We start from the raw sequence: 22,816 nt of genomic DNA, 5'->3' as shown, positions 1-22,816 counted from the left end.
CTTTTCCTTTTTAATTCTTTCGGTGCGGGGTCCTTAAGCCACTACTTCCACCAAACCTCCAGCTCCCGCACCATCAGCTGGAAGCTGAGTCCGCTCCGCGCCTCGGGCTGCAGGTCTCCCCCTGAGGAAGGAAACAAACATGGAGGATGCCCCATCCACGCTCCCTCACGGCGCCTTTCGAAGCCGCGGGCGGCAGGACTGGCTCTGCCGGCAAGCGAGGGCTCCGAGCAGGGCCCCACGGGGCGGGCAGCGTGAGGAGGCCTCGCTGAGGGCCGCCGGCATCACCTCAGCCGCGGCGGGCGGGGGGAATAGGCCGCGGAAGGGCGCTGCTCGCCAGCGGGGCGGCGAGGGAGAGGTGCCCTCTCCCACCAGAGCCACCTCAGCGCCCCCACGGCCTCCGGTAGCGGCGGTAACGGCGGTGCCAACGCCACGGAGTCCCCGCATCCGCACAACCGCCGCCCTCAGGGATGCTCTGAGGGAAGCCCCTTCCCGCCCACCCGACCCCTCTCACCACCGCGCGGGGGCTCCCCCACTTCAGGGGATGAGGGGGGGAGGGGGATTGGAACACTAAACCCACCGACTCTAACCCGACCGTTCCCCCACACCCCCGCCCCCCCCGCTCCTCCCAGCTGTGTGGTCGCTGCCGCTCTCCACCAACCAGAGCTTTCCCCTGAAGGAGGAGGGTTTCATTTGCATATCCGCGTGCGGGCCGGCACTATCGGCTGTTCCACTGGTGGAAATCTACAGAGAACCTCCGGCCGGTCCAATCCAAACCCACGCTACCCGTGACGCGCCGCACGACAGGGAGGAGCTCCACCGACGGCGACCTATGAGAGCTAGGGTGGGCGTGCCCGGGCCGCGTGAGGGATGTGCGGCGGCCGTAGAGACGGCGGCGGGGGCCGCGCGGGCTCGCCATGGTGTGAGGCGCGGTTGGAGGCTTCGCCGCCGCCGCCGCTGCGATGAACGGAGCGGTCCCGTCGCTTTTCGATCCCAAGGAGCGGGTGTTGAAGCTGGGAGAGAGCTTCGAGAAACAGCCGCGCTGCGCTTTCCACACCGTTCGCTGTGAGTGTGGGGGTTGGGGCAGCCCCTCAGGGGACCGTTGGGGACGGGGCGGGGGGCCGGGTGCCGCCATTCGGCGGCACCCGGCCCCCCGCCCCGTCCCCAACGGTCCCCTGAGGGGCGGGAGCGTTGGCCGGGAGGGTGGTGGGGTCGGAGCAGGCCAATGCGAGGGGAAGACATGGCGTGGCAGGGCGCTGAGGGAGAAGAAGGGCCTGGTTCTCTCCTTCTCCTTAATTTTTAGAAGTTAATTACAATTAAACAATCAAAGGTTAAAGGCAGGGTTAATCACAAAGCTAGTATACCCTCCCTGAGTACATAATTACTGTCTAGAGAGGTGTGTGCTCACCGATTTCTGAGGGGTAGCTGGGAAACAAGTGCTCTCAGGACGATAGTTCTGATAATTTGGGGCTGCCGCTTCTGGTTTTGATGTCTCGTTATTTATAGAGCGATTCCCCAAGATTCGGTCTCACATGAGTTCTCTGGAGAACGTCCCGTGTGCTTTCTGTGAGCAAGTGGAAGGGCGCTTAGTAGGATTGTCCCCAAGGAGGGAGCGGGCAAAAGCTATAAATGGATTTAAACAAATGCTGTAACTTGAAATTTCCCCTAATTGTAAAGTGAGCTAAAACCCACGTCTGGCACCTCCTACCCTTATGACTTCTTGCTGACTCCTGTAATTTGATGATTTATTCTGAAATCTGTTTTGAAATCTCTTTTCCTTTCCAGCAATGAGACATAGAAACTGGCACATTCATCAGATCTGTCAAATGCACATACAAAAATATCCTTCTCTGACACCTAAAGTTTTTGTTAGCAAATGAGTAAAGGAGAAGACTTCTGCTGGTTAGAAGTTAAGATCAGAAGTCTGTTTAGAGACACTGAAACCAGTATCTTAATTATCTAAAGTATTAACCACCCAGTGGCCCTATATTAAAACAAACATTCTCTAATTCGATAAGAAACTTTGGAAGTATTGTGTGCTTAACCCCGCACTTCCAGGGTTTTGTCTTACAGGGATTTGCTGTAAACAAGGTTAGCAGGCGCTGTTACCTGTGCCTTAGCTCAAAGCCTTCTGCTGCGTGCATGGTCCTGCCCGCCAGCTCCTGAAGCTCGGTTTTCTTGCCTGGCTGGTGTTCGGGCAGGATCCAGGGTTTCCAACTGTGGTCTGTGCCACCTGGCCTGTGGGTTGCAGGAGTGTTATTGAACTGGGAAGCTCCCCAGCCTTAACAGAGCACTGCTGCCAGTGACCAGCAGCAGGTGACGTGACAGGTTGGGAGGCAAGGAGCGTGTGCCGTCTCACGGGTCCCCTTTACGCACCCGGTCCCTTCGTGCTGCTCTTTGGCTGCAACAGGGTGCCACTCCCCAGCAGGTGAGGCAGGGCGCCGGACATCCCCGGGGTGTGAGACTGGCCCTGCGTTTGCTGGAAGCACGGGTTCAAACCCACACGTGTTACCACGTGCCTTGCAGAGCCTCCTGATGACGTCCTATCTCTCTAGATCTGTGCAGGCAGACCTCTTAACTGTAGCCCTTCCCAATTCATTTGTGGTGGAAATAATACGCAGTATTGATGCCTGAACATGTGCTCATTTTCAATGTCTCAGATTTTTGAAAAGGACCAGAAATCGATATCTTCCTTTGTTTAAAACTTATTTTAATCAGTACTTTAGAATGTTGAAAAAGACAAAAAGGAAATTAATATTTAATTGGGAAGTAATTTCACTTCTGACAAAAACAAATATTCTGAAACTTAAGTTTTGATCAGCTTCTGACATGCATGTTATAGTAAAATCAGAAATGGATATTGAGGATTGATGTTGTTGTTTGCATTTTCAGTCACTTGTCTACATCTCCCATGTTTTGGTTCGACATTTTCAATAACTATTCATTGATTTTTCTGAAAGTAACTCTGTGAGGATTTATCTTTTGAGATATAACACAGCTTGTTCAGCCTCTTTAACCATTAAAACCTAAAAGCGTTTTTCTGGTTTTAACCAAAAGATGTTAACACTTCTACTGAATCTTGAGAAAACCACCTTGACTTTGAGTTCTACAGACTTGTGGAATAATTTGTTCAGGGGAATGGTAGATGACACACTAGCAAAAAAGGCTTTTAACTTAATAGCCTCCAACTGCCATTAAAAGGTGTCTAGGCTTATTAGATTTCTGACAAGGCTGTAAATAATCCACTTTGTTTTTATATTTAGATGATTTTAAGCCTGCATCTATTGATATGTCCTGTGAAGGAGACCTTGAAGTTGGCAAAGGTGAACAGGTGACGATAACACTGCCAAATATTGAGGTGAGTGGAGTGGCTGAAGAGCGGCAGGCCAAGGGGAATGACTTATTTTGTTGTCATAAGTATATATGGAATGTAGAAGGATATGAAGTTTCAGTGCTGTTTCAGAGCTGCTTGTGTGATTATTTGGGGGTTTTTTTTAAGAGTAGAAAAACAATTGCTTTAAGAATGTAAAATTACAAAAGACCTAGAGGTTAAACAGCTGTGCTGTAACTTTAAATGTATTCACTGCATTGGAAATATGTTGTAGGATGACCCAGAAGTGTTGTGTACACAGAAAAGCTTCATGTGGATGTTGGCAGTGCAAGTTTCCCCTTGGAATTTACTGCTCTAGCGCAGTTCTAAAGCAGGAAAGACTGGAAAGGGAAAATTTACTACCTGCCATGCTTTACTGCTGATACGGTAACTGAAACCCCTTTTGGTAAAAAGAGTCCTACAGTGAGCATGCTCTCATTAGGAAGTAAGCATTTAATCAGTTTCAAACTAAGCTGAGCTAGGTGAAATAGCATTCCGATCGGTCACCAGCTGCTTTTGGTCATGGCTACTGTGAATCGAATTTGAATTAACTGATAACACTTTTAAAGGCTAGAAATGGTCACTTGTAGTGAACTTCTCATCACTGTGATGGATTGCTGTTTCTAAGAAAAAAAGACTACAGTAAGAACATTTACTGGACTTCTGTTTTAATAGGGCTCAACTCCACCAGTGACTGTGTTCAAGGGCTCAAAGAAACCTTACTTAAAAGAATGTATCTTAATTATCAACCATGACACTGGAGAATGTCGCCTAGAGAAACTCAGTAGCAACATCACTGTGAAAAAAACCAGGTGGGTCACTTACTGGAGAAACAACTGTGCTTTACTCATTCTGAAAATTGATTTGTAACTGAGTCTAAATTGAGATGGAGGACTGCTTATTTTTAGCAAAACGTCATTTTTAGAAAGTACTTGGCCTTGTTCAATAGAGTGAAAAGCCTGCTTTCTCAGCACACTGACTTAACAGCTTTTGAGTGTTGATTGGCAGAAGAAATGGGAATGTTTTTGTTTTGTTTTAACTAAAAGCTGTCACATTGTTGAAAGAGTAACTATTTTCTGATGAGTTTAGAGGCTGGGGGGGAAATCTATTTGGAAAGTAGCTTGCCTACTGTCTTCTGACTTCAAAATGAGAAAATAAAAAGCACATTCTGTGATATGTCTCAGTAATATTAATGTCTTGTTTTTCTCATACTAAGGTTTTTTCTCTTTTTTCTTTTTTTTTTTTTTTTTTTTTTTTTTTTTTTCCTGCTGGTGAGTCCACATAGCAACAATTCTGCTGGAAATGATTTAAGTAATCCTAGGTAGCCAGTTATAAAAATAAATCAACTGATAAAGGATTAAAAAGTTTAGTACTACATTAAAAAACAGGTTTTAATACATCTACATATAATTATATATCAGTATAATAACGCACCTAGAAATCTAGTGATGCTATTTAGAAAGGCATGACAAATAATTCCATATCTTAAGGTACTGTATCCCCTGTATTCTTGCCTTTTTCCTTGCATCTTGTCTTCTAGTAGTTAAAAATCTTTTGCTGTTACACACAGAGCTGATGGAAGCAGTAAAGTCCAGTCTCGCATAGAGCAACAACAGCAGCAAATGCGAAATGCAACTAAGGTTCCAAACAACGTTAAAAATTCTCCACCAAAAGAAAAGATGTTTCCATCTTCTCCTATGGATGATATTGAACGAGGTAAGCTCCACTGGCACATTAAGTTTCAAAAACTTTCCTCTTAACTAGCAATTAGTTTTTAAGAGCCAAGCTTTTTAGTTTGTGTTGTTTGGGGTTTTTTTTTAATTTGAGATTGACACTAGAAGCTGATTATGTAAGGACTTTACCCTGATATGGAAATGAGCACTCTGACTCAAGTGGTAACAAAGCATTATTTGAAACTTGCTAAGGTAAAAAATCAGATTCACCATCACGCTTAATAATGCCAAGGGTCCCGCTGCTCGCTCTCCTTAATTCTGTCTTCCGCTGCTACTTTATTCAAGTATCTAGTTGGTTGTATTGTGGCACTGGAACCAACTGAGTCACTTCCATTTTGACATTGCTCCTCCTCCTTTCTCTGCAATCAGAAAATGTATAGGTTACAGTGCTTTGCAACTCAAAAGACATTTTAAACTACCATATAGGATCTTGTGAAATATGAGGTTCCAATGAAAAAGCTAAAAACCTGCATAAATCAGCCCATGAACAGGGCTGTGTACTGTACTCTTGAGACTCTGGTTTGGTGTGACACTCGCATTTCACTTAATAGGAGGCCTTATTTCCTTTTGGAGGACAAGGAAGATGGCAGGTGGTAATTACTTGCTACAGAAATGCTGACAGGTGGCAGTTTCATGGACTGGAATTGACATCTGTCTCCCAAGATGTTCTGAATTCCTTTAAACAGATTTTTATAGATGTATCATTATGAAAATAGTTTTTTGGTGGTTTGGTTTTTGGTTTTGGTTTTGGTTTTTTTTTTTTTCCATTTTAGTCTTAAACTCTGACCAGAAATCTGTACTACAGAACTGTACTAGAATACATTTGAGGCTGCAAAGAGGAAGGAGTACTTGACACGTGGAATAAAATGATGCTTTTTCTTGGTGGTCTGTTGTTTTAGTGAGAGTGGTGGTGTCAGACATATTCCAAGTCACCATAGTAGCTGCCAACATGTATCAAATGCTTGTGTAGCACCAGGCCAATTTTGAGTACCGCTAAAGAACGCGTAACAATTGACAAATAGGAACGGCAGGGACCTTTGAAAGTAATCTAGTCTGTCCTTCTGTCCTAAAGTCAGACTTCTGATGTGTTTTTTTTTTTTATCTGTTCTTAAAGTCTTCTAGGGATGGATTCTGTGTTCTCTCCCTAGCAATCCGTTCCAGGGCTTTGCTCTCCTTACTGTTCAGGTTCTTCCAGGTAAATAATCTGACAGTAAGCCCATTACTACTTTCATCTTTATCATGCAAGTATAGACCAGATTACGCTGCTGCTTTTGAGTACCCAGAAGCTGCTATGTCTTTCCTCTTCTTTAGGTAAAATGATGCCAGCTTGTTCAATCTTTCCTTAGAAGTTAAGTTTTCTAGATCCTTGATTAATTGTCAGTTTGCTTTAGCTATCTTACAAGGAGTCCAAAAACTTCATGAAGTGTAGTGCCTAAATACATTTACTGTTTCAGCTAAGGTTTTAGCAGTGCTGAGTTGAGCAAGACGACTGTTTTACAGGCACTTTTCATCTCTATACACAAAGAGTGAATAGTATCACGTCCCAGTGTAATGCTTGTCGTTTCTGCCACAGCATGGTGCAGTAGAACTGTGCATAGTGATCCACTGTAACTCAGACTCTTCAGAAGTGTCGCCTATTTAATCGTTCTTCATCCTGTGGTTGTGTAACTGACTATTCCTGCTTAAGTACACCACCTTGAACTTGTTACTAACTTTGTTTTCTTGAGTGGAGGAAAGATCACTCTACCTTTGTCCTCCAGTATATGTACAGCCCTTCCTTCACTGTTTGAAACTATTTAATTTAAATTTTGTCAGATTAAATTGCGTCAAAATTCAAGGCAGAGATCTTATTCCTCAGTTTTTGGTATTAACTGCTAGCCTTTCACTTTTTTTTTTTCTTCTCTTATTAGACATTGGTGAGAGCAGGGAATTATATGCATAGGACTTGAGTGGTATCTTTCAGTTAGCTTACAGCTCCAGATATGTGGTAGATCAGTTGTTTCCTTGGCTTTTCTTCTCTAGAATTAATTTTGAGAAGACTTCTTAATCATTCTGCTAGCTGCATCCTAATTTTTACCTTAACTTTTCTGTCTTCTTTTCTGTCCTTAAGCTGTTTTCTTATCCATGACCTTAGTAACAGGAGGATGCTGCTTTCCCCCTTGCCTCTACTTTTCTTTCCTTATGTTTGAGTCAGCCAATATGGTCTTTTATTGTACTTTCTGTTCTTCCTTGGCATTGGGTTAGTTTGTCCTTGTCACCATAGCTGTGCTACTTCAGGTACCGTTCGTCCTGAACGACGTTTTCCTTTAGACTGGCCCTTGATAAGGCTGACTGGCCTAAGTTCCTTTCCTTTAGAGTGGCCTTTGATAACTCAGAATTTGAAAGCTTCATGGAAGTTTGTGTTTAAGCTTATTCTTTTGTTCTCCCTTCTTCTCTTGATTAAGCTCTGAGCTGACTCACATCTTGGTGGCTTTCATCTTCAACATATTCTTTTCTATTGGGTAAATTTGAAGTGAGATGAGCCAGCCTCCTACTTGCTTTTTATGTCTGATATATCAAAGCGGTTCCTGAAATATTCCAAGTACTTGTAAGACCATCTTATCAAACGTCTGGGTAGTTACTATCTTGTCTGCACTCTGGGTAACTCCTCAAGTCACTGTATAAAATTTCCATCCACCACGATTTGGTGGTGTGTTTCAGACTTCTCACTTCAGCACCCTTATTTTGCACAATTATTATGTATACCCTTTCTGCAAAACTTAACTTCCTCTGTATGTAGGACTTCAGCTGGATTATATAAAAAATGCATACTGTGCAGCATGATCTATCCAGTCATACTGTCTTAAATATTTTGTCAGGAATGCAAGTTTGTTGAGTTGGTTTGATCTGTTCATGTTCTATGTTTCCTGTCTACCTCATGTTCTAGCTTCCCCTCCACCAAAACCAAATCTATATAGAGAACAAGGATTTGGCGAAGTCTTCCTAATAGTAAACTGTAGACAATTCTTTTGGATATTCTCATGCTTACCTTGGTTTTGAGCAAAATGTCATGCAGTCCAGACAAGCGTATTGATTGTAATACTGAACTGCTGGGAGGCATTTTGGGTGCAGCTGCAGACATCTTACAGCCAGCTTCTCTGAGTGATTGTAACTGCAGCTTTTAGTCAATGAAAGGCATCTTTGGGGATGCTAATGAAAATACAGAAGGCTATGTGGGATGCACTGCCCTGTGGAATGTGGGTTTAGCATTTGGGTTCACAGTCACCCTTGTTCTAACACTTGGTTTGAAAGGGAGAAAGTGCCCAAGCTACGAGAGAAGAAAACCACATCACAGGCTGCGTGCTTGCTTGGTGCCCTTTTTCTTTGTTCTGTAAAGATTTGATGGGTTTGGTTTGGTTGGTTGATCGGTTTTTTTTAGTTGCTATAATGCATGTACCTGCTTCCTGTTGTTGATTTTTCTTTTTAAATTTTTCCTTATATTTCAATTATGATGAATGTTAACTCAGAAACAAATCATATTGTTTGCAGAGCTAAAAGCAGAAGCCAGTATCATGGACCAGCTGAGTAGCTCTGATAGTTCATCTGACTCTAAAAGTTCTTCATCCTCTTCATCAAGTAGTGAAAATAGTTCTAGTGATTCTGAAGACGAGGAAACGAAAGCCTGCCTTCCTATGTCAATGCCGTATTTGCAGCCGCAGCCTACTGTGTCTGCCATACCACAACAGGCTGTCCCTGACAAAGATGCCAGTCATAACAGATCCCAAGAGAGCAGTGGTCATATGATGAATACACTACGTAAGTACAAAGGCTATTCTTTTCTTAGAGCACAATTCCAGACATCAAGATTCTGAAAGGAAACCGTAATGGTTTTAAGTATGTCTCTGTTATAATTAAAACTGTGGGAAGTGATGGTAGGGTTTGGTTGTTCAGCAGCAGTCTGAATTAGACACTGTGCTATAGAAGGTTCTTGGTCCCCAGAGATATTAAATTAAAGCTGATGCAGTTGAAAATATTTCCTAAGCTCTTCTGGCTTCCTCCCAGCGATATACATTGGGACTGGAGAACTGTAATTTTGAAGGGAAAATGCGTGAACTAACAGGGCACTCCCAAAACATATGCTTACAATTTCTTGGGTAGAACTATGGGAAAGATAATATACTCGCAATACTTTGAATTACAGAAGAGATGGTGTATTCTTAGCTACTTCAGTTACTATTATTTATGGCACTGTTCCACTGGACAGCATGGCAAAACCCTCCTTTGCATATAAGGAAGGAGGGGATTTGCTTTCAGGTGATACCATCTTATTCCACCCATTCAGGCAACTAAAAATGTTATTTGAAGAGTAGCTGTGATGTTCTTCAGTAAGTGATTGCTGTGCAGCTTGGAACTGAATGTTCAGTGTACTCAAAAAATGAGAGTTTGGACAGAAAAAAAAATCTCGCTAGATAGAGAATCTTAAGTTCACTACCTAAATAGCAGGAGTACTCAGATGTAGAAGTGAGTATGAGCTATGGTGACTCTTTGAAGATGATTACATTTTTAATTAGGTGCTTAGCTGCAGGCTCCCAGTTTGAAGAGATTCCCATCAACCCTGGTTTGCAGCCTACGATCTTTAAAGTTTATAACTTTTATGTAAACTCGTTATACTGAAATTTTAGACTTTGGCAGATTTACTTTTATTTCAATACTTAATGGATAACATATACAGGGTTTTTTTGTAGCTAGTATTTAAATACTTAATTAAATATCTGTGCTGCCTATTTATGTACTGCATTAACAGATAAGATCAGAATGAAAAGTCCTGTGACTTTGCGTGCAGAGAACTAAATGCTGCTTTAATTCTACTGTCACTGTAAAGAACAATGTCTTCATGTTAATAATTTGCGTAACTTTAGAGTGTGTCATTTATTTCAACCCTTGTGAAAAATGGGAAATCCCATTTGTGAATACTTTTAATTCAAACTGTTGTGAAAACGAGATTAAGCTCTATCCCCAGTGACAGAATCCCAGATGGCAAAGCTTCCACTGAGAAATACACTTACAAATCCAGGTGGCCAAGTCCACCAGTTCCAACAGTCATCGTGAGAAAATGCTGCTTAAAACATGACAACATCAAAACTGTTGCAGGGGAAGTTGGTGGCTTGATGGTGCTCGAGAACAGTGTTGACAGGTAGAACCTCTGTCTGTACCATCAAGCCTTGGGCTTGACTGTCTGAGCTTGCCTAGATCTTTAGCTTAATCCCATTTACTTCTGTTATGGTTACAGATCTATTTACTGCTTAAAACAATTCTGTCCCCAACTTCTAGTACGGTTAACACTTAAAATACACTTCAACTAGACAAAGATCGAAACAGTTACTTTGAGGATGAATGTGTTTAGCTCCCTTGCTGAGGGAATTTGGCAGGAGAGTGAAACCTGAAGAAACTAAATGGATAGCACATGGTTCTAGCCTGAATGGCAAGAGTTCTCAGTTGGGGTCCTGTACAGTCATTTTTTCCATCTCAAATAAAGTTTTACAAAAATAAAATGCTGAATCAACAAATGTCAGCACAAGCTGTTTGCTTGTCTAATCCTGGTTTAGGGTTTGACCGCTTACATGCGTGACTAGTTCTGTGCACCTCTGTAGAATCGGGGCCATGCTGGGTAATTAGTGAAGTTTTCCCTTGGCTGTGTGCAGGCAGAAGGCTGGGGGAAGGGTTAGAGCAGAGTTTCATCTTGCATGTAGAAATCCTACAGCTGAGGTTTTGTGGAACTTGGAAAACACAGGAGGTCGTGTGTAGAGCATCGTAACCAAATACTTCTGTCAGATATACATGATCCACCTCTTCAGGAATTTGGGGCTCAAGGCTGCCCCTCACCCTCAAAATACTGCTGCTTCCCCTTTCTGCCTTCGGAAGCTGATTGCATAGGCTCACAACTTGCCTTATTAGTTGCCACCATTTACAAACTTTGTTATGAATCTGTTCTTCATAAATATTTGATCCTATGTTGCTTTATGTCTACTTCTTGTTTAAACAAGAGTTACGTTAAATAAAGTAATTTCTAAAGGAAAAAAACAGCATAGGTTGGCTGTTCTGGGGCCTTGTGTTAGGTACATAGCGTTCAGCACAATTTCACTTCTTTTGGTACTTTGTGCTGGTACAAGCAGCTAGTCATGAAATAACTTTCCCTTGTGTTAGTTTGATGTTGATGTGACCACTAAGATCTGTGAAGCAGAAGTCCAACTTTCCCCAGACTTTTTGTGTTTTTCAAACATGAGTTTCCTCATCCCGTATAGCTTGCAGGAATTCAATTGAATGTATTATGCAGGGTTTGTGTAATTTCTATTAACTATGTTGAAATAACTTTTGAAGGCTGCAGAATCACTATTTGGAAGTTTATCTTCTTGTTCATATTCCCAGTCCTCTCCTAAAGTAGGTAGTGCATAACAGAGCTGGGATTTCTAAGATTTCATTGTAAGTTTTCCTTTGAATGATAAATGTGTGAGTTAAGTTTACTAATGCCTTGAAATATTATTTCTTAGGATAGTATATTGTCCTGAATAATTATTGACAAATTACTTGATTTTGTTCTTTCAAAATTGCTGTTTATATTAAAACAATATGGCTGTAAATGTTGTCTCTGTATAGAGGAAAAATTTGTGTACAGTAGTACTTAAAGATTGCTGGAAACAGCAGTCTTCACTATAGCCTTATATAAAGTGTTTTCTGTTTTGTTGCAGAGAATCGTATACCCCTTTCTAAGCTTTAGTGATTTAGCAGAAATGATATGCCTGACAACAAAAGATCCAATCCGAGTGTCTTGTTGAGTTTACCCTCTTGAGGTTACTTTTACCCATCTGCAGAAGTGATCTGTGAAGGGTCCTGCAGCTGTGGAAGGGGCATGTGAAAATAGTATGCCTACTCAGTTTCAGTGATTTTTTCCACCCCACCCCCCCCCCCTCTGCTTTTTAAGCCATTTCTGCACAACCGGAGATGCATTCTTCTTTTTTTTTTTAATGGCTGTTTGGCAAGGGAGATGTGAATAAAAGCATACTAGTTGGAACAAATTCTTAAAAATGCATGGGAAGTTGCTAGATATGATACAGATTCTGTATAGCATGCTGCTGTATTTTTTTTTAGTTATCTGTCATCCTGGAAGGATTCCCTCCCTCCTACCCCCTAAGCTTATGGATATCCATTGCAAGCACAATGTAGCCTTTCTTCTTACTTCTCCATTTTGAAATATATGTAGCCACCAAATTAAAGTGCTGTGTAAAATTTCTTTTGATGTTTTGTTTGCTCACTTGTTCCAAAACCTGTTTGAAATAGTAGGTCACTGATACATCTTTAAACGGTACATCAAAGAGCTGCTCTTGATTGAGACATCACCCTGTTTTCAAGCACAGCTGAAGTAGCATTCAGATGTGCTTCAAAAAAACCAACAATTTGTTTTTTACAAAGCTGCATTCACCAGCAGTTTTCCCACTTATGAAGCATGAAAATGTGGGTGGCAAAGATAGCTAGGTGTTGTCTTTTGTGATCTGATGATGCTAAATAAATGCACTTGTGGCTAATAAGCTAATGGCTTCCTTGCCAAGATCTTAAAATTGTAGAAAAGTAATCTCTCTGAGGCTCTGTCACTGGAGAGTTTGGTTCTATACCTGTTTATTTTCTTGTTATAGAATAGTTTGGGTTACAAGGGAACTTTGAAAATCATTTAGTCCAACCCCCCCGATCCATTTGGTATTAGTTTTTGTAAGCCTTCAGTTGGGAAAGGGAATATCTTGAAAGAAGAAAAGTATTTCCTTGAAAATTACTAATAACATGACTCTCTTTCTTCTAGGAAATGACTTGCAGCTGAGTGAATCTGGAAGCGATAGTGATGACTGAACAAATTTTTGGCCTTAAATGTATCACCTTTTTTGCTAAATATGTCTTAGCATCTGTTTTGCACTAAGATTAGATTACCAGAGACTGGAATGAATGTCCTCGATTTTGATAATAGACGTCCTAATTTTCTACTGACACATCATGTCTATAATACAGCAGCATTGATCCTGTCAGTGCTATGGTTATGTGTTTATCTTTCAAATTACTGTATTTACAGTAAAACTGTGTATGATCTGATTTTGATTATTTTTGCCTCAGCCACCTGTTTTACTTGAAACTGATTTGTAACAGCTAGTTACTTTATATAAATAGTTATGGGATGGAGAAATTTCTGATACTTATGGAGGCAAGTTTCCTTCCTATCATTTAAATGCTGAATTTAAACTTCGAGGGAGTGAAAGGAAGAACAACTAAATGAGGTCTGCTGTGTCAGCTACACTTTTTGTTCAGTTCACAGTTCATACCTTTAAGGAAACTGCTGAATAATGTGGTCCACTAGTGCAGTTACAGTTTACAATTGTTCAACACATTGCTGAATTCTTAATTTCATTGTATTATAGGACTTTATATTTCTGAGCCTCAAGATTCCTAGGGGAACTTGTCTATTCTCTGCCTTTTTTATGTAACTTGAATAGGCCGGTCTTTTTACAACCTTTTTGTATCTAAATTTAGGTAACTGCAGAGACAGCAATGAATTTCTTTCATTTAATTCTGTAATGGAAATCAGAAAATTTCTTTGTAGGAGTATAAAAGTAATTTAATAAAGCAATATTTATCATTTTCGTGTGTCTGATTCAGTTTTTACTGGTTAAGAATTCCATGTTCTACCTATAGTAGTCATGCCAGTGAAAGGGTCATGAAAGAAACAGAAAGCAGTGAAACAGTAGCTAGTAGGAACTTCCCACTCCATCTGTAAGACTTCAACAAAACTTGCGTTTGTTGCTTTTGCTCAGATTGAGACAAGCCCTAATAAGAACTTGCTAAAAGTTTGTCAGTGCTCGTGTACAGATTATATCCAAATGCCACTCGTAAGTGATACAGTGTTAGACAAGAAAAGGTGTTTGCCTAGTCTTATTTTTTTCCTTATTTGAAATAATATTTTGAGACCTGAAGAAGTACAGCTAGAAGTCCAAATTTCATCCTGTGGTTTACTGCTGAAGAGTTCTCCAGCAGTAGTAAATGTCTGTAGGATGAATTCTGATGCGATAAATCTGCTCAGTCTTGCACAGAAGTATTCTTTGCTAGACTGCAGTGACTGAATTGCAGCTCTCTGTCTACACTGCGAGGACTGCATCCTATATGTAAGCCTGAATGTGCAGACCTGAAAAAATGCACACTCAGTAACTGTATACAATAGATGGTACTAGACTGGCTTGTTCTCTCAGCTGTGCTGCGAGTATCAGCCTGTGCTTACCTTTAGACAGATTAAGAGGCCAAACCCATGTTTACCAGTCACAAAGGAACCTTCATTGGTAGTGCCAGGAAGAAATGAAATATTGGAAATGCTGCTTTCTGATGCTTCCCCACCTTGTGCTCTGTACCCCACATTCTGGCACAGGTCCTTGCTCAGTACCAGGGCACAGCTTGCTAGTCTTCCAGCTTCCCAAAGTTGATATAAGAAGGAAAAAGTAATCTTGTTTATACTCAAAGGAAAAAGCTCAAGATAATAACCATGGCTGAACAGCTATTTGAGAAGAAAAGGGCTAATGAGCAGCTTGGAGGAAGGCTGCTATGTAATAACCCCTGTAAGATACTTGCAACTTCCTCAAGGGAAAGGGTATTGAGTTCTCTGATGGACCATAGCTGCTGGTATGGGAACTCTAGCAGAGTACTTGGTTCTTGGCACTTGCTGCTAATAAAGTCTGCTAGGGCGATGTGAGGAGCTGAGATGTTGTAGGTAACCTTAGGACAAAGGAGCAGACCAGTGTACTAAATAAAAAATGATGCAAGATAATGCAGTGTCCTCAGCTGAAATGTCCTCTTTCTGCCTTCTCCCTGTCCCCAGTGGTTTATTTGCACCAAAGCCTGCCTTTAGGCCAATGCTAAATTCTAATTCTAGCCAGAATGCTGCAGTTTTTTTTCTGAATAACAGTGCGTTCAGGGTGAGCAGATGTGTGGAGCACTGACCAGGCCAGGGTCTAAATCATGGAAAGTGTGCACGCTCATGGATTATAATCACTCCTTCAGCGATAAAACTGCTGAGTACAATCTACCTGTGTCTGTATATAATTACACTTGCATGTACACAGATGCTTAAATACAGCTCTGGGAGTAAAGGAGATTTCCAAGTCCCTGAGTCTCAGGACTGGAACTAAGCCTGTGCTGTCTTCAGCATTTGATCTTTGGGTGGAAAGCTTTGTAGGATGGGAAAAGTCTTGGTTAAGCTTTTGTACAGCACATAGTACAGAGTGATCAGTGTCCAGTCAGGCACTACCCAGTATAAATAAGTATGTGATCTAGATGGATATTCTGTCAAATGCACAGTTGTAATAATTCAGGAAAGGCTCCCTTTAAATACCAAGACAGGAGATCAGATTCTGGAACGGAGTTCTTATAGAGATAAGGGGAAAAAGATAATAGACCCTAAATGCACGAAGGAAAAAAGTTCTGTATGCCCTATCCAGCCCAAACGTGTGATCTGACTCCCCTTCTCCATGTCCGTGTCAAACACCGGCAAGTGAGCTAAAGAGCTTGCTTGGGCCTGTTGTCATGCAGAGGGCATTGACTTGGATCTCGTTTGTGACTTGCTGGGGCTGTTTCCCATACTAAGGCTTGGTCTGTGTGCCTCAAGCAGCAAGGAGCCCCCATATCTCCTACTGCACAGTGTTCTCAAACAGCAGGAGCGAGAAAGTGGTGGAATTGAGATTTAAAAGCGTGAATTAAGGGAGGTATTCTAGCAACAGAAAACCAAATTAAGTTATCTTTTTTGATCTTGGATTTTTTTTTTTGGACCAAATTTAAAAATTCTTTTCTTCTTTAAAACCAGTTTTATTCCTGTGATGTCAACTTAATTATAAATTAATAAAATCAGTAACTGCTGTAAGTCCCTGTGACCACTGTTCCTATGCCCCTGAGTGCCTCTTTCAAAATAATATTTGAAATATACCTGGATCTATCTTGTTGTTTTCTTTACATCTAGAGATTTTGTCTTTACATCCAGAGATTTAAAGCATATGTATGCGTATGTATCTCTAAGCAGTAGATCCATTTGACAAATGTTTTACTGTGACATTTTAAATTTTATTGTGACGTTATAATTAAGCTATTGTGTACGTTTTGGATTTGAGGAACATCTGTGTATCACTAACCTTGATAAATCAAAAATATCTTCTAAATGCAGCTGGAAACTTCAAAATTTTTTATTCTTCTGACTACTGCAGTGCTAAGGACCCACTGCAGCCGCAGCTCACCTGCTCACCCTTCTCTCTGCATGGCACCTGGTACGTGCACAATTTGTCCATTAACTTCTTCAGAAGTCAAAACTTCTCAGGGTTGTAGTATTCAACCCCCACTAAGTCCTGAATGGTGATTATGTATGCTTACGAATTATATCTAACTTTCCTAGCAGCTTCTATTTTTTTTTGTAAGATCTCTGTCCTGCTCTTGTTTTTCATGAACCCCTCCTTGGGGCATGTGGAGAGGCTGAGGTGATCTCTTCAGGGCAGCCCTGGCACCACTGTATTCCACAACTGACGCTGGGATTTATTTACTTGGTGTTTGCTGTCTGTCTGTAATTCCATCTTGAGATCCTTGCCCCTAATGCTGTAAACAGGCCTTTAGGAAGTTCTAGTTTATAAGCATCAAAGTCGATGTAATGTCCAGGCATTTTGTAGTTGTTTGGTAAGTAACAATCTTACTTCCCACGTAGTATCTGAAAATGATTTTGATGCCTAGGCATGGATTACTGAAAACAGCTGCTCAACAAAATCATGGTATCAGCATCAGCTGGAGCACAGCTCATTGCGCAGTTTATTGTCAAGACACCTGATATGGTCAGCTTTATTGCATGGGGTTTTTTTTTATTTATTTTGGAGCACAGTGGGAAATAACCCTTTTTCAGATTAAAGAACTTTAGCAACTCACTTCTGTGCCAATAGACACTGAATCATCTTGAGAACAGAGCATCAGTATTTCTAAGAATAATTATTTGTTAGGTCTTTCTTGACTGATTTCTGGGGAACCAAATACGCACAGATCATCTCAGATAATAGTTTGCTTTGGTTCTCAAAATTTTGGCCCACAAAAAATGTGTCATTTCTGCCCAACACTTTTTATTTTCTTTAGAATTTCTACAGGAAGGTTTCTGAGAATAGCCAAGCAGACTGTTGAATCCTTCTTAAACAGAAGAGATGAGGACACCTAGGCTGGACAGAAATGAAGAAGCCCAGAGAAAGAAAGAGAAGAATACTTTGCTCATGATGGTTCCTAGGCTGAATGCTTGCAGTACATGTGAATTCCTCCTCCTCTCCCCATTTTTTGATGTCATTCAGCTAACCATGTAAGGTGCTGAGGAGAGTCTAAGTAGATATCAAGTTCAGACCAGCTTTTTGAGGAGATATAAAAAGAAGAATGAAGAAAACAGAAGTTTCGAATAAGGGTGTTTGCATTTTGTTAAAATACGTATTCCTGCTGCTTTGGGGGAAGTAGGGGAAATGTGAAAAGAAGACGAAGATATACTGAAATGTGGAGGAAAAAAGTGTCAAATGACAATTTCTTTCACAGTTTAGACATAAAATTTGATAGGAGTAGTCATCTACATCTGAGGGGAGGATTGAAAGACTTATATGTCTCAGCTATTACTCTGCCCCGTTCAATGAAACTGTTGCAACAGCTTCTCCTGGTTGTTAACTGGTTAGCAGTTATGTCCCAAGTGATCTTGATCCCCCTGCGTAAGAATAATTCATGATGGCTTAGGTATTTGCAGGCAGCAGCTGCTTGCTTACCAGCTATATGCACAGAAATGGGCTGAATTACTGGAAAGATCTAAAGAATCCGTTGCTGTTGCTTTTTTTTCACCGCTTGCAGATTCTCATGTTGGAGAAAAGCTCTTGAAGGGCAGACTCAGAGCTCAGGGTTTGTGTCAGCAGGAAAAACAATTCAGCTCCTAAGCAGAGATACCATCTTCATACACGGTTTTCATAAAACCCTTGCTATGTCTGCTGTAGTGAAGGGTCTGGCCCGCTGGGAACAGCAAGAGCTTGGACTCTTGTTGTTTCTGGGTTTTTCTGAATCCATAGAAGAAATGAGCGTGTTGTCAGATTTTCCTTCTCTGAAAAGTAAATCCCTCTACTGTGGTGAGGAAGGAATGGAGGTTAGAGGCAAAGATGAAGGAGCCTTTCATTCAACAGAGAAGGCTTTGTTGATGTACAACACATACCTGGTGAATTAGCTGCTGAGACCTCTCTTGACTTGCTTTGAACAGTGGCCCTTGTTACAGTACCTGTTCTCCATCTCTCATCTCCCATATGCTGTCTCTTCCGTGAAGCTTAGTTTGTCTCCTGAAAATTCATACCTGGCTTGTTCTTGTAAGTGTACTTACGCATGACAGAAGATTATTTGCTTCCTCTAAGAGATGAGGTCTTCTTCGTGCTGTTATTTAAAGAAAAGTGGAGTGTCTTCGAAAGGTAATTAAAGAAGACCAAACAACAACCCAAACTGTTCTTTAATCTCTTTAGTTTCACTTCCACATGCTGTGTATCTTGTTCTACCAGTTTCAATGCTCTTGCAAAACAGTTGCACAACGACTTCCTCTTAGCAACCAGCAGAATTAAACTTGAGCTCACCTAATTGGCTGTACCTTTTCTAAGATCCTCCATGTACTGAGTATCCAATAAACTCTGCAACCTCTCGTGTTTCCTGCACCTTTTCATTGCCACGACTTTTGGAATAAATACTCGTGGACATCCTCATACACAGCTCCCATAGAGACATGGAAGCTGGTTGCAGCCTGAAATACCGACTCCTCCCTTAAACAATTTCCTTTTTACACCTGACTCTCAGCACATCAACAATTTATGAAAAGATCTAGGCTTTTACCAGGGTTTTGATCCAAGTGTTTACAGTAGTATTAAAAAATCTCCCACTACAAAGTGTTTTAAAGGCCAACGTCCAACTGAGAGTCCCCCTTCAAATAAAAACAGGTTTTGTGCGAATTTCTGATTTTCCTGGAATAATGAGGGCACAACTGAGGCAGCACAAGGCAATGTGCCACTCAGTGCATCAGGGGCAGACAGACTATTTGGGAATTAGCTCTTCTTCTGCAACTCTCTGGAAAAGTTTGTTTCCTTTACGATCCTCTCCCACCACAGTGTGGGACAGCTTCCACTCCTGCGCTGCACGATAACCTGGGTTTTTTTCTTTGTCCTGTGTGAAAGTTACCAATAGAAACATTTAGCTAACATTTAATAAATGCTTTTTTTTTAAATAAATACTGGTGATCAAAAATGTTTGTGAAATGGGATCTGAATGTAGGTGGGGAAAACTCCATGCAGATCAGCAGCTACGCTTGTGTTACTCCCTTATTTGAGCTCCTTTCCCCCTTACAAGCCAGACTTTGCCAGTAACGCTCACCAGGATATGGTATTTGTCAATGATATTGATGATCAGTGGCTGTGGCTATGTTTAACCAAGGATGCAAGACCGTTAAACTATTTAAGCAGTTTTTGCCACAATTAGTACATTTTAGAAAGTACCACCTGGAAGGAGCGTACTGAGCTTAGTGGGGACTTTTTATCCCCATTAATTTGTAAAACAAAATGACTGCTAAAGGCTAATAACCCATCCCTGCTTTTGTACTTTCCATTTGACTCCCTCCTGGTGATGAAACAACAGCTACTCACAGGTGAATAACTGAGGTCCCCGAGAGAGAAACTTGTTAAAACGTTAATAATGTCTCGGTTATATTTATAATTCTGTAGAGAGGCTCTGAACTGAGCGAGCCAAAGAATCTGCCATGTTACATCAGAGCCTTGGATCGAAATGACTTCTGTTCTGGAAACGAGATGTGCTTATGCTGCACAAATCTCTCTAAACCTAACAAAAATACGTGTGAAATTGTCTGTGCTGTACTGGAGAATGATTACTGCCAGGTAACTTCAGCCACTGTTAAATGGGAGCAGCCCTGTGATGGGAGGTTGGCAAACAGCCAGCGTCTGTGTATGAAGGTGCTGGTGGATTGATGTGATGCTTCCTGGGACCTTGAGAGCAACCCCCAGGCAGGTGCGCTGGTTGCTGGAAGCGCAGAGCCTGCTCACTGCTCCCTGCGATGTGGCAGCTTGTGAATCTCCTGGGTCTTATCAGCAGCTCACACCACACAGAGACCTCCTGTCTGATATAGATGCTCAGCTGCAAGAGGCTGCCTCACAGCTGTGTTTTCTTCACCTTGTACTTCTTTGACAAGGAGAAGAGGCTGTACAAACAGTAAAATTGTTTTCCAAGCTAAATGAAAACTGTAATTTCAAGCTTGCTTGCCTTGGCACCTCTCACACCTTTCCGGTTTACACGGACAGTAGTAGGGTTTCTGAGCAGCGATGGGAATATTTTCGTCATCCCACAATAAAGTGAGGTGACTGTTCAAGGTGGCGCAGTGGCTCAGCAGCAGGACTGCTCGCTGCTGGGCTCTGCTCAGGTGACAAAGCTGCACGATTTAACACCCAGCCAGCTTGCTGCACGACTACAGCCCTCCCAGACCGGCACACAAAACAGTTCCAATGAAATCAGGCCACTCAGTCTCACAGGTTTCTTTCCCCCCATGCCAGCATGAGCTTCTCTCCTCTCTTCCCATGCGAGAGTGTGCACCTTGGTATGGGGAAGTGACAACACACCACTATTCCCTCCTGGCTTTGCTGAGGTCTCTTCAGCATGGTCTCATGGAACAAACCACTGAAGTTCCTTTCCTCTGCCTTCCCACTGCATCAGGGGAGGAAATTAAATGCACCTTTGCAATGTATACAGCTGCTCCACTCCTTCCGATGGGCGGAGGTGGAAACAACTCTTGTGTCCCTCAGCCTCAGTGGTGAGGACCGTGTCAGGTACCTTCTCTGAAAGCAGGACTATGCTGAACTCAAGCTGGAGCCACAAGGGAACATCTGGGTTACCGTGCATGGTGGTGTGTGGCTGGACTGCCCATGATGAGAAAAGAGAAATGGGGCATATATGTCCCCTCTCCCGGTCCCACCTTGTCCTTCTCTCCACTTGTCCTTCTCTCCATTTGTCCTGGAAGCAACGCAGCAGTGCATTGTTTCCTTGCAGACATGCAGCCGTGACGGATGGCAGGTCCTGTGTTCAGGCATGACTCTCTCACCCTACTCTTCATGCAGCTACTCCATATTGGTCCAGTTGATGCAACAGTATTTTACATCATTGTTGTGTCCTTTCTGACAAAAGGGAATGAGACCCAGTCTTGCTAAAGCTGCCACTTTCAAAGCACAAAGAAAGAGCATCTCAGAAGGGAGACAAGCCATGGGAACCACATCAGGTAGTCCCTTTCCCTCTGGGCCTGAGTTAGTCACATAGCCAAGCCCACAGTCCTGTCAGGGCATAACCCACCCAGATGCATGGTCCCCCAGCCTCCGGCGCTACCGTCCACGAGGAAAGAAAAAGCATAAAATGCTAATGTTTGAGTCACAAACAAAAGGTGGGTGAGTAGGATTAGGTGAGGCTGTGCTGACTAACCCACCCCAGCAACAGGCAAGTATTGCTCCCAGTTTGTCCTGAAGGAGACAGATCTGGCTGCACTGAAGCTCAAGGTGCTCTTAGAAGGTGCTACTGGCGTAGAAACTTCTAAACTCTGATCCTGGGCCACTGTGCCAAAATGAGACCCCAGGCCTGGGTCTGGCCTGATTTACATAGAGACATCAAAAAATCAATTATAAAAATCAAACCAGGGATATATTGTTGCTACTGTTGCTTCTGACAAAGGAGAGTCAAATCCCTTGAGGCAGAAACAATTTATCCGTGGCCCAAAATGACTCATTAGGAGCTGTTTCAAACAATTGGCATCTTTGTATTGAAAAGACATGTTCTGATTAGTTTGGCAAGGACGCAATTTCAGATTATTTTATAGTCTGCTTTGAAAAGCTGCATGCAGGGTTAATGACAGTTTAGTATTAATTGTGTATCTCTGGCAATTTGCAAAGAGACATTTGTATGACTAGAATTTTGTTCCTGCTTTTAGCATTTCTAGTTCTTGAACAACAAAATAACTGGAAATTAGAGCACTGCTTCCTCAAGTGGCTTCACCCAGGGCTTTCAGGGTATGATACAATTAAGCATTTTCTTGTGAGGCCCTGTACGGAGAGTGTAACATTTACTCATCTCCAGCCACAGTGCCGCCTCCCCCAGACTGGAGCGTGAGGGCTGTTTGTTAGTGAGCAGCAGTGCCAAAATAACCCTTCGAAGAGGCAGGCTTACAGCTGGCTGGCGCTTAGCTGGGAGGAGACAAGACAGTCAGGACTTATTTAGCAGTAAACCAGCTTACCTGTTCAGTCACACTGACAAACAGATGCATAAATATAAAAGTGTGGCTTCTTATCACAAGCAACACGTGTGAGTGGGGTCCAAGACCTGGCTGCTCTCAATTTCGAGGAATTAGCTGGTAATGTACGAGCTGTGTTAAGATAAAACTGTGTGTCTGCAAGGCCTGCTGTTAACTCTCTTTAGCGTGTGTGTGCTGAGATACAGACAGCTCTGAAGAAAGAGCATTTGGTGCTGTAGATTCAACAGGATGAAGACAACTGTTACGCAGAAATTGTTCACTGAAGGAGACTTGTTCAGTGCGAGGGAGAAATGGTTGATACATTTCATTTTTCATTTACAATGGCTTTAAACACCTCAGGGTAGT

The 22,816-nt window shown here is 42.1% G+C and overlaps 1 protein-coding gene and 1 long non-coding RNA gene across 5 annotated transcripts; one reads left to right on the top strand and one right to left on the bottom strand.

The window, feature by feature from the left end:
* Window positions 1-132: 132 nt before the first annotated feature.
* EAF2 (ELL associated factor 2) lies at window positions 133-13,755 on the top strand. Of its 2 annotated transcripts, XM_086750386.1 has the most exons (7): window positions 133-246; window positions 2,582-2,601; window positions 3,261-3,355; window positions 4,043-4,179; window positions 4,938-5,083; window positions 8,629-8,895; window positions 12,929-13,755. In XM_086750386.1, the coding sequence occupies exons 1-7, from the start codon at window positions 140-142 to the stop codon at window positions 12,973-12,975; spliced, it is 819 nt and encodes a 272-aa protein (XP_086606512.1). In that variant the 5' UTR covers window positions 133-139; the 3' UTR covers window positions 12,976-13,755. The 2 variants fall into 2 exon arrangements, with proteins under 2 accessions (XP_086606512.1, XP_086606511.1); XM_086750385.1 differs by lacking the exons at window positions 133-246; window positions 2,582-2,601 and adding an exon at window positions 891-1,062.
* Window positions 13,756-16,144: 2,389 nt separating this feature from the next.
* Window positions 16,145-22,537, bottom strand: LOC147600179 (uncharacterized). 3 transcript variants are annotated; one of them, XR_015258933.1, is made up of 4 exons: window positions 22,454-22,531; window positions 21,152-21,350; window positions 18,344-18,564; window positions 16,145-18,200 (listed from the first exon to the last, which is right to left on the bottom strand). It is a non-coding gene; the product is annotated as an uncharacterized LOC147600179 (long non-coding RNA). The 3 variants fall into 3 exon arrangements; XR_015258934.1 differs by lacking the exon at window positions 21,152-21,350 and having other exon boundaries at window positions 22,454-22,537; XR_015258935.1 differs by lacking the exons at window positions 21,152-21,350; window positions 22,454-22,531 and adding an exon at window positions 20,912-21,115.
* Window positions 22,538-22,816: the final 279 nt, after the last annotated feature.

Source organism: Chlamydotis macqueenii, chromosome 6, assembly GCF_036417535.1.
Source record: "Chlamydotis macqueenii isolate bChlMac1 chromosome 6, bChlMac1.mat, whole genome shotgun sequence".
NCBI lineage: Eukaryota > Metazoa > Chordata > Aves > Otidiformes > Otididae > Chlamydotis > Chlamydotis macqueenii.
The sequence above is the reverse complement of the archived record's forward strand: the minus strand, read 5'-3'. Positions and strand labels throughout refer to the sequence as shown.

Bases quoted from the DNA above. Each gene is read 5' to 3' on its own strand.
- EAF2 (XM_086750386.1), top strand. From the start codon at position 140: ATGGAGGATGCCCCATCCACGCTCCCTCACGGCGCCTTTCGAAGCCGC. The intron at 3,356-4,042 runs GTGAGTGGAGTG...CTGTTTTAATAG, and splicing joins TAACACTGCCAAATATTGAG to GGCTCAACTCCACCAGTGAC. The intron at 4,180-4,937 runs GTGGGTCACTTA...TGTTACACACAG, and splicing joins ATCACTGTGAAAAAAACCAG to AGCTGATGGAAGCAGTAAAG.